Raw genomic sequence first — 13,156 nt, 5'->3', positions numbered from 1 at the left:
TTTAATGAAACATTTTGTAACCTTGTCTAGATCCTAATATTGCTAGAGGTGGAAACGTGACTCAGTCCTCCCTGTATGAGAAAGAGGTCCCTGAAAGGGCCATAGATGGGAATCGTGCTAGCAACTTGAGAGAGGGATCCTGTACCCACACTAACTATGATTTAAAACCATGGTGGAGACTGGACCTCCTGAAGACATATCAGATCAACACTGTCACCATCACCAACAGAGGAGATTGTTGCGCCTGGAGAATTAATGGTGCTGAGATCCGCATTGGAAACTCCTCAATGAGAATGGCAACGATAACCCCAGGTAACTGCACATTGTGTCTTATACAGTAATATATTCAAACATTTAACACTGGATGTGTAAATTACAGCTGAAAATCTTTGCTCGAATCTGACGGGACCAAACGGGTTCGGTCTTAATTTCTATCATTTAACACGGGCTCGGGCTGGGCTCGGGCTTGCGCTCCGGGTTGTGCAGTTAATGAGCAGTCAGGTGATGCGTTTTGTTTAGTGAAAATGGATGCTGAGGAAATAAAATGAAGGCTTGACTGTGGAGGACTTATTTTATTTCTTTGTTCCAAATTCCAAGTGGCCTAGAGCTGACGTTAATCATGAACAAATTATTTTAAAGGTCCCATGACATGGTGCTCTTTGGATGCTTTTATGTAGACCTTAGTGGTCCCCTAATACTGTATCTGAAGTCTCTTTTATATAGACCTTAGTGGTCCCCTAATACTGTATCTGAAGTCTCTTTTATATAGACCTTAGTGGTCCCCTAATACTGTATCTGAAGTCTCTTTTATATAGACCTTAGTGGTCCCCTAATACTGTATCTGAAGTCTCTTTTATATAGACCTTAGTGGTCCCCTAATACTGTATCTGAAGTCTCTTTTATATAGACCTTAGTGGTCCCCTAATACTGTATCTGAAGTCTCTTTTATATAGACCTTAGTGGTCCCCTAATACTGTATCTGAAGTCTCTTTCCCGAAATTCAGCCTTGGTGCAGAATTACAGCCACTAGAGCCAGTCCCACAATGAGCTTTCCTTAGGATGTGCCATTTCTGTGTCTGAAGCTGTTGAGGAGGAGAGTGGGCGGGGCAAGGTGTAGGGTGTGGCCTTGACCAACTGCCACTTTTCTCGTTTGAAAGCCATGATGTCTCTCTCTCATGGGTTGGCAAAATTCTCTGGGCGGGCAAAGCAGAGAAAGGGGAGGTAACCTTGCTCGTTATGACCTCATAACAAGCAGATTCCAAAACGGCTCATCTGAGCTTTCATTTTCTCAAAGGCAGAGCAGGATACCCAGGGCTCGGTTTACACCTGTCACCATTTCTAGCCACTGGGGGACCATAGACAGGCTGGGGGAACTCACATTAATGTTAAAAAACCTCATAAAGTGAAATTGTCATGCCATGGGACCTTTAAAACATTTATACATGACTCATTCTTGACATCAGTCAAAGGAGCTGTGTGCGTGCACACATTTGAATGATTTCGGGTTGTAAACAGTTTCAGGCTCTTAAAAAGCTGTCAGTCAAAATGTAATTCCTGGACTCGGGCCAAATTCTGTTGGGCTCAGGCCTTGTCGGGCCGAACTTTTAAGGCCCGATTACAGCTCTAGTGTAAATTACAGAAGATTAGTGCACTGGATATCTACATACTTCCCTAATAGAAAGCCATAGTTTTCACAGCAATAGCATGATCCAAATTGAAGTAGTGGTAAGATTTATTCATAGTCTGTGTTGTAACCCAGTTTTACTCAAAGTTGTGTTTTTTTGTTTTTTCTTCAGATGTGCTGTTATCTCGTCTATGGCAGCTGGGTCCTCCCAAACCTTTGTGTGTAATGGAATGGAAGGTCGATATGTCAACATTGTGATTCCTGGAAGACAAGAATTCCTGACACTGTGTGAGGTGGAAGTCACTGGTCAGGCTTTAGGTAACACTGCTCCAACTGGTGATTTATACCATTTAACATGACCAATAGATGACATTGAGAAAACAGTCACATTCAAAGTTCATCAATTATACTGACTGCCTGTTCTTTGGTGGAAAATTTGGTCAGATCAACACATGTAATATGTCTGTGCTGTCCATAAACTGTCTTTAATGAAACATTTTGTAACCTTGTCTAGATACTAATATTGCTAGAAGTGGAAACGTGACTCAGTCCTCCCTGTATGAGAAAGAGGTCCCTGAAAGGGCCATAGATGGGAATCGTGCTAGCAACTTGAGAGAGGGATCCTGTACCCACACTAACTATGATTTAAAACCATGGTGGAGACTGGACCTCCTGAAGACATATCAGATCAACACTGTCACCATCACCAACAGAGGAGATTGTTGCGCCTGGAGAATCAATGGTGCTGAGATCCGCATTGGAAATTCCCTCAATGACAATGGCAACGATAACCCCAGGTAACTGCACTTTCTGTTTTATACAGTAATATATTCAAACATTTAACATTGGATATGTAAATTACAGCTGAAGATCTTTGCTCGAATCTGACGGGACCAGACGGGTTCGGTCTTAATTTCTATCATTTTACACGGGCTCGGGCTGGGCTCGGGCTTGCGCTCCGGGTTGTGCAGTTAATGAGCAGTCAGGTGATGCGTTTTGTTTAGTGAAAATGGATGCTGAGGAAATAAAATGAAGGCTTGACTGTGGAGGACTTATATTATTTCTTTGTTCCAAATTCCAAGTTGTCTATAGCCTTAGCATCCATGCTGAGGAAATAAAATGAAGGCTGGACTCTGGAGGACTTTTTTTATTTCTTTGTTCCAAATTCCAAGTTGCCTAGAGCCAACGTTAATCATGAATAAATTATGTTAAAACATTTATACATGACTCATTCTTGACAAAAGTCAAAAGAGCTGTGTGCGTGCATACATTTGAATAATTTCGGGTTGTAAACAGTTTCAGGCTCTTAAAAAGCTGTCAATCAAAATGTAGTTTCCGGACTCGGGCCGAATTCTGTTGGGTTCAGGCCTTGTCGGGCCGAACTTTTAAGGCCCAATTACAGCTCTAGCGTAAATTACAGAAGATTAGGGCACTGGATATCTACATAATTCCCTAATAGAAAACCATAGTTTTCACAGCAACTGCATGATCAGAATTTAAGTACAACTAGTGGTAAGATTTATTCATAGTCTGTGTTGTAACCAAGTTTAACTCATAGTTCTGTTTCATTTTATTTTTCTTCAGATGTGCTGTTATCTCGTCTATGGCAGCTGGGTCCTCCCAAACCTTTGTGTGTAATGGAATGGAAGGTCGATATGTCAACATTGTGATTCCTGGAAGACAAGAATTCCTGACACTTTGCGAGGTGGAAGTCACTGGTCAGGCTTTAGGTAACACTGCTCCAACTGGTGATGTATACCATTTAACATGACCAATAGATGACGTTGAGCAGATAGTCACATTCAAAGTTCATCAATTATACTGACTGCCTGTTTGGTGTAATATTTGGTCAGATCAACATATATAATATGTCTGTGCTGTCCATAAACTGTCTTTAATGAAACATTTTGTAACCTTGTCTAGATACTAATATTGCTAGAGGTGGAAATGTGATTCAGTCCTCCCTGTATGAGAAAGAGGTCCCTGAAAGGGCCATAGATGGGAATCGTGCTAGCAACTTGAGAGAGGGGTCCTGTACCCACACTAACTATGATTTAAAACCATGGTGGAGACTGGACCTCCTGAAGACATATCAGATCAACACTGTCACCATCACCAACAGAGGAGATTGTTGCGCCTGGAGAATTAATGGTGCTGAGATCCGCATTGGAAACTCCCTCAATGACAATGGCAACGGTAACCCCAGGTAACTGTCCTTTGTGTCTTATAAAACATTTAACATTGGATGTGTAAACTGGAGCTGAAGATCTTTGAAAAGATCTTCTTAATTTCTATCATTTTACACAGGCTTGGTTTGGGCTCGGGCTTGAGCTCTGAGTTGCGCTCCAGGTTGCACGGTAAATGAGCGGTCAGGTGATGCCTTTCGATTAACCTGAAAATGGCTGCTGAGGAGGTGAAACGGAGGCTGGCTACAGGCTACGTTAGTCATGAATAAATTATGTTAAAAAATGTTTCTGCCAACCCCTTCTGATCAAGAACAGATCCAAATTCTCTTTCGTTCCACAAGCCATAAATCAGTCAATCAGTCAAAATAAGCAAGATGTTCAGCTGGCCTGGTCATACCCCAAGGGTGTATAGTGTATTGTAGTGTGTGATGTATTTTCTTTATGTTGTCTGTATGTGTCTGATGTAGGAACTGTTTGTTTGTATCATATGTTAGATCATGAAGTGCCTTGCGACTGTGCCGCAAGCACAACTGCCCCACGGGGACAATGAAGGTACCTACTATTACTAGTTTTACTCATAGTTGTGTTTCATTTTATTTTTCTTCAGATGTGCTGTTATCTCGTCTATGGCAGCTGGGTCCTCCCAAACCTTTGTGTGTAATGGAATGGAAGGTCGATATGTCAACATTGTGATTCCTGGAAGACAAGAATACCTGACACTGTGTGAGGTGGAAGTCACTGGTCAGCCTTCAGGAATCACTGCTCCAACTGGTGATTTATACCATTTAAAATGAGCACTGCTTGCTCTTGAGGGAATTACTGTAATTGTTGGAATTGTTGGGGCTTTGTAAATTATAGAGTGTGGTCTAGACCAACTCTATCTGTAAAGTGTCTCGAAATAACTCTTGTTATGAACTGATACTATAAATAAAATTGAATTGAATTGAATAGAGGACGTTGAGCAGACAGTCACATTCAAAGTTCATCAATTATACTGACTGCCTGTTTGGTGTAATATTTGGTCAGATCAACATATATAATATGTCTGTGCTGTCCATAAACTGTCTTTAATGAAACATTTTGTAACCTTGTCTAGATACTAATATTGCTAGAGGTGGAAATGTGATTCAGTCCTCCCTGTATGAGAAAGAGGTCCCTGAAAGGGCCATAGATGGGAATCGTGCTAGCAACTTGAGAGAGGGATCCTGTACCCACACTAACTATGATTTAAAACCATGGTGGAGACTGGACCTCCTGAAGACATATCAGATCAACACTGTCACCATCACCAACAGAGGAGATTGTTGCGCCTGGAGAATCAATGGTGCTGAGATCCGCATTGGAAATTCCCTCAATGACAATGGCAACGGTAACCCCAGGTAACTGCACTTTGTGTCTTATACAGTATTAGATTCAAACATTTAACATTGGCAGCCCTATTTTAACGATCTGAAACGCAAGTATGAAACGCAAAACACCAGTAGCTTTGTGGGCGGATCTCGGGCGCTGTTGCTATGATACCAGCATGATAAATGAGTCTTGCGCCCGACGCAAATCTAAAATGGGTTGGTCTGATGTAGCTAGGTGTGGTTTGGGCTTAACATGCAATAAACCAATCAGAGCGTCATCTCACATTCCCTTTAAGAGCAGGCGCGCTTGTTCCATGGTGATTGCTATTATGACGGCGGATTGGCCTGGCGCACGCCAGCGGGAGCTGTCTGGGGCGGCAAAGTAATAAATGCCGTCTTGACCGGGTGGTGATGTTGCTGCTCCTCTCGGGCTCATCTACTCTAGTCTGGAGAGGATTGCTGCAGCCATGGAGTGTGGGCCTCCAAACACACCACCTGCTCCTGTTGTACCCTTTCCTCCTCCCCCCCCACTCCATCTCCGTCCACCCGCTCCACCAGGAGCACATTACTCCCGGACCAGATTCCGCCGTAGTTCAACATCACGTCTCCTTAAGTCCTCTAATATTTCCTCATTTATGTCATCAACACATCCATGATTCATGGAAATGTTGTGTAAAACACAACCAGCCACAAAGAATGCTGGGACTTTTTGAGGACTGTACTAAAGTGCCTCCTGATCCATCCAAACACCTGAAGCATATTTTCAGTAATATGTTTCTTTGTAATTATGTATGGTTTGCAAAAATGGGAACTGCTGCGTCCGTGTAGATGAGAGAAGCAGGTGTATGCGCGTTATGCACACGCTACATTATGGCCAAGCATGCGCCCCTAAAATAGCATCTGAATAACGCGCCACTGACTTTAGACTAACGCCACTGACTTTAGACTAGGACCACTGACTTTACACTAGTACCACTGACTTTAGACTAGGACCACTGACTTTAGACTAACGCCACTGACTTTAGACTAGCACCACTGACTTTAGACTAACGCCACTGACTTTAGACTAGCGCCACTGACTTTAGACTAACGCCACTGACTTTAGACTAGCACCACTGACTTTAGACTAGCACCACTGACTTTAGACTAACGCCACTGACTTTAGACTAGCACCACTGACTTTAGACTAGCGTCACTAACTTTAGACTAGCACCACTGACTTTAGACTAGCGCCACTGACTTTAGACTAGCACCACTGACTTTAGACTAGTACCACTGACTTTAGACTAGCATCACTGACTTTAGACTAGTACCACTGACTTTAGACTAGCACGACTGACTTTAGACTAGTACCACTGACTTTAGACTAACACCACTGACTTTAGACCAGTACCACTGACTTTAGACTAGTACCAGTGACGTTAGACTAGCACCACTGACTTTAGACCAGGTTTTTCCTGGTCAGTGGCAGAATTGTTTTCTGAAACTGCAAAATAGCACCAATAACGTTTGCGCCGGAACACGCCTCCTCTTTTCGCTGAACCGACCCCGGGAGGGCAAATACATTCCCTAATTTACCGACGTGTGTCTGTGGAGGGAAAAGTACGCTGTGCGTCGGGTGCAAAATAAGAATTATACATGCGTCGGTGTACAAAGGCAATTGCGCTGGGTGCAAGATAGGGCCTTGGATGTGTAAATTGCAGCTGAGGATCTTTGCTCGAATCTGAAGGGACCAGACGGGTTCGGTCTTAATTTCTATCATTTTACACGGGCTGGGCTCGGGCTTGCGCTCCGGGTTGTGCAGTTAATCAGTCAGGTGATGCGTTTTGTTTAGTGAAAATGGATGCTGAGGAAATAAAATGAAGGTTGGACTGTGGAGGACTTATTTTATTTCTTTGTTCCAAATTCCAAGTGGTCTATAGCCAACGTTAATCATAAATAAATTATGCTAAAACATTTGTACATGACTCATTCTTGACAAAAGTCAAAAGAGCTGTGTGTGTGCACACATTTGAATAATTTCGGGTTGTAAACAGTTTCAGGCTCTTAAAAAGCTGTCACTCAAAATGTAGTTCCCGGGCTGAATTCTGTTGGGCTCAGGCCTTGTTGGGCCGAACTTTTAAGGCCCAATTACAGCTCTAGTGTAAATTACAGAAGATTAGTGCACTGGATATCTACCTAATTCCCTAATAGAAAACCATAGTTTTCCCAGCAACAGCATGATCAGAATTAAAATACAACTAGTGGTAAGATTTATTCATAGTCTTTGTGGTAACCCAGTTTTACTCATAGTTGTGTTTTTTATTTTTCTTCAGATGTGCTGTTATCTCGTCTATGGCAGCTGGGTCCTCCCAAACCTTTGTGTGTAATGGAATGGAAGGTCGATATGTCAACATCGTGATTCCTGGAAGACAAGAATTCCTGACACTGTGTGAGGTGGAAGTCACTGGTCAGGCTTTAGGTAACACTGCTCCAACTGGTTATTTATACCATTTAACATGAGCACTGCTTGCTCTTGAGGGAATTACTGGAATTGTTGGAATTGTTGGCTTTGTAAATTATAGAGTGTGGTCTAGACCAACTCTATCTGTAAAGTGTCTCGAGATAACTCTTGTTATGATTTGATACTATAAATAAAATTGAATTGATTTGAATAGATGACGTTGAGCAGACAGTCACATTCAAAGTTCATCAATTATACTGACTGCCTGTTTGGTGTAATATTTGGTCAGATCAACACATGTAATATGTCTGTGCTGTCCATAAACTGTCTTTAATGAAACATTTTGTAACCTTGTCTAGATACTAATATTGCTAGAGGAGGAAATGTGATTCAGTCCTCCCTGTATGAGAAAGAGGTCCCTGAAAGGGCCATAGATGGGAATCGTGCTAGCAACTTAAGAGAGGGATCCTGTACCCACACTAAGAAAGATTTCAAACCATGGTGGAGACTGGACCTCCTGAAGACATATCAGATCAACACTGTCACCATCACCAACAGAGGAGATTGTTGCGCCTGGAGAATTAATGGTGCTGAGATCCGCATTGGAAATTCCCTCAATGACAATGGCAACGGTAACCCCAGGTAACTGCACTTTGTGTCTTATAAAACATTTAACATTGGATCTTTGCAAAGATCTTCTTCAGTTCTATCATTTTACACAGGCTTGGTTTGGGCTCGGGCTTGAGCTCTGAGTTGCGCTCCAGGTTGCACGGTAAATGAGCGGTCAGGTGATGCCTTTCGATTAACCTGAAAATGGCTGCTGAGGAGGTGAAACGGAGGCTGGCTACAGGCTACGTTAGTCATGAATAAATTATGTTAAAAAATGTTTCTGCCAACCCCTTCTGATCAAGAACAGATCCAAATTCTCTTTCGTTCCACAAGCCATAAATCAGTCAAAATAAGCAAGATGTTCAGCTGGCCTGGTCATACCCCAAGGTGATGTATGTTCTTTATGTTGTCTGTATGTGTCTCATGTAGGGACTGTTTGTTTGTATCATATGGCTGATGTCTTGTCATGAAGTACCTTGCGACTGTGCCGCAAACACAACTGCCCACAAGGACAATGAAGTTATGTACTATTACTAGCTTTACTCATAGTTCTGTTTCATTTTATTTTTCTTCAGATGTGCTGTTATCTCGTCTATGGCAGCTGGGTCCTCCCAAACCTTTGTGTGTAATGGAATGGAAGGTCGATATGTCAACATTGTGATTCCTGGAAGACAAGAATTCCTGACACTGTGTGAGGTGGAAGTCACTGGGACAGCATCATAGGAAACTGATTCTAAAATAATTTCTTCATGTTCACTTAATTTTAACGCTAGTTTATGCAAGTTTGCGTATTTGATGTGGTTTTGCTTCGCACACAAAGCATATTTTAAGTAAAACACTTGGTATTACATATCATAAGGTCAGGGCAATCGTATGCTGAAGCTTTATGTAAAACTAATACAGATGGTTGTTTTATACATTATTTAACATAAAAAAAATAAATGATATTAAGTGCTCTGTCTGCATTGTATTTGTTGTAATTTTTCTTGGGCTTGTTTCTATCTACTGTACTTAAATAAAATTGAAAAATAAACACTTTTAAAGCTAATCTGTGTGTCATTGTCTTTTTGTCCAGACTTGCTCGGCTGTCTTTTCAAATGAGTATAATTTTTGGGTAATACAAGCACAGCATACAGAAACAACAGCATATAGCTAAGAGGCCTATTCTGTACATGTTTAAATGTTTTCCCTACAACTTGAGAGAAAGCAGCAACAAAGCTGTCTTGGATGTAAATCATGCATCATATCAGTGGACAGTCACATCTGTAGTTACATTTTCTACTGGTATGATCTTATACTTGAAATTTGGTAGGGCGAACATACTTTTGGGGGTCCAAAATGATGGAGAACTCATCAAAAATATTTATTTTTGATAGAATGGTATAGCAATAAAAACATGAAGTTTGGTTTGAATATTTTACTCATAATTTTCTTCATATGCCAACTTTAATAAAGACAACAATGAAATACTTCTTGAACTTTAAAGTCATTTAGGTGAAATGTGAGGGCAAAATCAGGGTTGATGATGAATATGGGAATAATAACTATTGATAACTAGGCTGGCAGCAAACCAGCAACTAAGTTTGGGAGACATACTTTAAACACACATGGCCTAAGCCTTAGGCCATGGTATCAAAACGGGGGGTATACGATGGTAATTACTTTCCACCTGCATTCCCAGAATGCTGCGTTCTCCTGAACATGGTAATTACTTATTACACTTAGCTCTAGTGTGTCTACTACGGACGTAATAATGGCCTTTAATGCCAGGACCAAAAGCGGCAGTGGGAGAACAGAGCAAAACCCAACACTTTAGAAAGAGATCAAAGTTGAATTATTTCAGATTCCTCACTGCTTCAGACAACATGGTCCGAGTCTCTTGAGATGACGGTGGTGACCATCTGGGGCCACCTACAGTCAGTCCTCTCATCTCTGAAACATCAACGAGGTAGAGGCTGGGGACGTTCTCCCCCAGGATGATCAGTCACCGCTGAACTGGGCTCCAAGAGAAAATCATGCACGTCATCCCACTTCTGACACCAAGTTTGTGGTAGAAATTCTAATGGATAGTAGGTGAGATCTGAAATAAAGCTTCAGTCAACAAGTATTTTAATTGTTTATTCTTTGAAGAAAATTATTAAAAAGTCATAGTATATGTCGAAAAAGGTCACAAAAAAGTCAGTATAGTATGTCGAAATAAGTCTTAAAAATAAGTGTAGTATTTTGATAAAAGTCACAAAAAGTCATAGTATAATATGTGGAAAAAAGTCATTCAGGTGCATTCTGGGCGTGCTAGTCTTACAGGGAGGTGTGTTCAGGTGCATTCTGGGAGTATTGATATCTTGAGGCAGTGGAAAATGATTGAGCCATTGACAAACAAAAACCTGGTCTAAAGTCAATAATGTAGCATTTCATTGTTATTTTAACAGCAAATTAGAAACATGCTATTAGACTTGTGCACAGCAGCACACACACATGCAGAAGATTACCAATAATAAAACGGTGCAAATCTTCCATTATAATAGCAAAGCGCCAAGGTCCAAACGCGCCTGGCTTTTAACGGGAAGGGTGTGAAGGTGTGAAGCCTCTGGCACAGGTGCGTTTAGGGCGTGTCCAAATCCACTTTTGCTAGTTTGACGGCGGAAAAAAAGGTCATAGTATAGTATGTTGAAATAAGTCATAAAAAGTCTTAGTATAGTATGTTGAAATAAGTCAAAAAAGTCATAGTATATTATGTTGAAAAAACTCATAAAAAAGGCATAGTATAGTATGTCAAAATAAGTCATACAAATTCTCTAAAAATATTAACAGTTTGTCATCTTGACGTGCATTTCAGTTTTGTGTAATGTGATCATTGTGGATTATTATGTGTAAAATTTCAAAAATATTAATTCATGCATGATGACGATTTAAACCTAATTCACTTCATTAAAGATAACTATACATGCTATGCTTGTCATGAGGATCAAGGTGTGGTGGTGCTGCAGTGCAAATTCAACTCATCTTTAGCACATATTAAAGGAGAATGTCTGAGTTGAAAACGCATCTTGTGGTCATGTAAGGGCCCTGTTCATGTTGCAGTTTGTGTCTGTTAAGAGGCACAAAGGGGATCTAAAACCTGCCCCGACAACTGCCATTTTAGCTGAGTGGAAGTTCGTAGACATAGCTGCAGCTACTCCGTGTTGACCATACCGATTCGGCTAGTTTTTTTTGTCTATTGACTGTATGTAAATATTTATAGCGATCAAGATTAACGTAAAACTTGGCTGGAACAGTTGCAACTGTTTTCCTTTAGATTTTATCATAAAACCCGCTTTGGCGAAAGTCTCAGAGACATGTCCGCTATCTGTTCAAAAAATACCACTAGATAAAAGATGAGAATAAAACTGACATTGCAGTATAAGAAATTAACAATTTTTTAAAGAAAGGCAACATCAAAAAGAAAGGTCTTCAGCCTTACTTTGAAAGAACTGAGAGTTGCAGCAGATCTGCAGTTTTCTGGGAGTTTGTTCCAAATATGTTGAGCATAAAAACTGAACGCTGATTTCCCCTGTTTAGTTCTAACTCTGGGAACAACAAGTAGAGAGGTCTGGGTGGTTCATAGTGCATTAACAGATCAGAAATATATTTAGGCCATAAACCATTTAGTGATTTATAAACCAGCAAAAGTATTTTGAAATCTATTCTTTGGGGCACAGGAAGCCAGTGTAAAGACTTCAGAACTGGAGTGATGTGATCCACTTTCTTGGTGTTAGTGAGGACTCGAGCAGCAGCGTTCTGAATCAGCTGCAGCTGTCTGATTGATTTGTCAGGGAGACCTGTAAGGACACTGTTACAATAGTAAGAACTACTGAAGATAAAAGTATGGACATGGTATTACCAATCCTGCTGAGACATAAGTCCTTTAACCCTTAATATATTCTTAAGGTGATAATAGGCTGATTTTTTAATTATGTTAATGTGGCTGTTAAAATTCAGCTCTGACTCCATGACTACACCAACATTTCTGGCTTTGTCTGTTGTTTTTAACATTGTTGTTTTGACTTTTAATTGTTCCTCTTTTGCTCCAAAAACAACCACCTCAGTTTTTTCTTCATTTAATTTAAGAAAGTTCTGGCACATCCAGTCGTAATTTGTGCAAAACACTTAGTCAGTTTTTGTATTGGACTAAAGTCCCCTGGCGATACGGTTATGTAAATTTGTGTGTTATCCGCATAACTATTGTAACTTATTTTGTTGTTTTCCATAATCTGAGCCAGTGGAAGCATGTAGATGCTGAACAAAAGAGGCCCCAGAACTGAGCCTTGGGGAACTCCACACATCATATTTGTATGGTCAGATGTATAATTCCCTATAGACACAAAGTACTCCCTATTATTTAAGTAGGATTCAAACCAGTTTAGTACTGAGCCAGAAAGACCAACCCAGTTTTCCAGTCGGTCTACTAATATGTCATGGTCGACCATGTCAAATGCAGCGCTGAGATCAAGTAATACTAAGACTGTAGTTTTGCTAATATCTGTGTTTAAGTGGATGTCATTTAAGACATAACAAGAGCCGTCTCAGTGCTTTGGTGTGGTCGAAAACCCAACTGGAAAAAAATATAAACGTTGGAGGTCATTAATCGGCGTGCAAAGTCCTTGAAAGCCATTCTGCAGTTAGCATCGTATAGCCATGGCAAAAATAAAACAAGGCAGTTTAATTGATTTTGGTTTTACTAAGAAATTGTGCGGCAATGACGTTAATAGCATGACCGATTCACCTGCTGCAAGCCCTGTTGGCACACCTCCCACCGGGATGACAACCCAGGAAGAAGCTGAAGAAATAATGTCAACTTTGGCTGAATGGTGGTGGTGGTAACAGCTCGTCAGAGGCCGGCCACGATCCTAACCTTTCTTGCTCCTCTCTCTTGTTAAATTGGAACAGCCAGCAGTCGAGAGACTGG

General features: G+C 40.9%; 2 protein-coding genes across 2 annotated transcripts in view; both read left to right on the top strand.

The window, feature by feature from the left end:
* The window catches only part of LOC114556741 (uncharacterized), a 47,161-nt gene extending 43,172 nt beyond the window's left edge, over positions 1 to 3,989 (top strand). Inside the window, 7 exon segments of the mRNA XM_028579774.1 lie at positions 31 to 285; positions 288 to 312; positions 1,797 to 1,960; positions 2,139 to 2,421; positions 3,209 to 3,354; positions 3,548 to 3,830; positions 3,932 to 3,989. Coding sequence (XP_028435575.1) covers positions 31 to 285; positions 288 to 312; positions 1,797 to 1,960; positions 2,139 to 2,421; positions 3,209 to 3,354; positions 3,548 to 3,830; positions 3,932 to 3,989 — 1,214 coding nt within the window.
* A 486-nt stretch (positions 3,990 to 4,475) lies between these two features.
* The window catches only part of LOC114556740 (uncharacterized), a 30,600-nt gene continuing 21,919 nt past the window's right edge, over positions 4,476 to 13,156 (top strand). The window contains exons 1-6 of the mRNA XM_028579773.1: positions 4,476 to 4,551; positions 4,907 to 5,189; positions 7,475 to 7,620; positions 7,962 to 8,244; positions 8,787 to 8,913; positions 10,488 to 10,506. Coding sequence (XP_028435574.1) covers positions 4,476 to 4,551; positions 4,907 to 5,189; positions 7,475 to 7,620; positions 7,962 to 8,244; positions 8,787 to 8,913; positions 10,488 to 10,506 — 934 coding nt within the window. The remainder of the gene's footprint in view (positions 4,552 to 4,906; positions 5,190 to 7,474; positions 7,621 to 7,961; positions 8,245 to 8,786; positions 8,914 to 10,487; positions 10,507 to 13,156) is intronic.

Source organism: Perca flavescens, chromosome 6, assembly GCF_004354835.1.
Source record: "Perca flavescens isolate YP-PL-M2 chromosome 6, PFLA_1.0, whole genome shotgun sequence".
NCBI lineage: Eukaryota > Metazoa > Chordata > Actinopteri > Perciformes > Percidae > Perca > Perca flavescens.
Note: the sequence above shows the minus strand (reverse complement) of the source record. Positions and strands in the feature narration are given on the sequence as shown.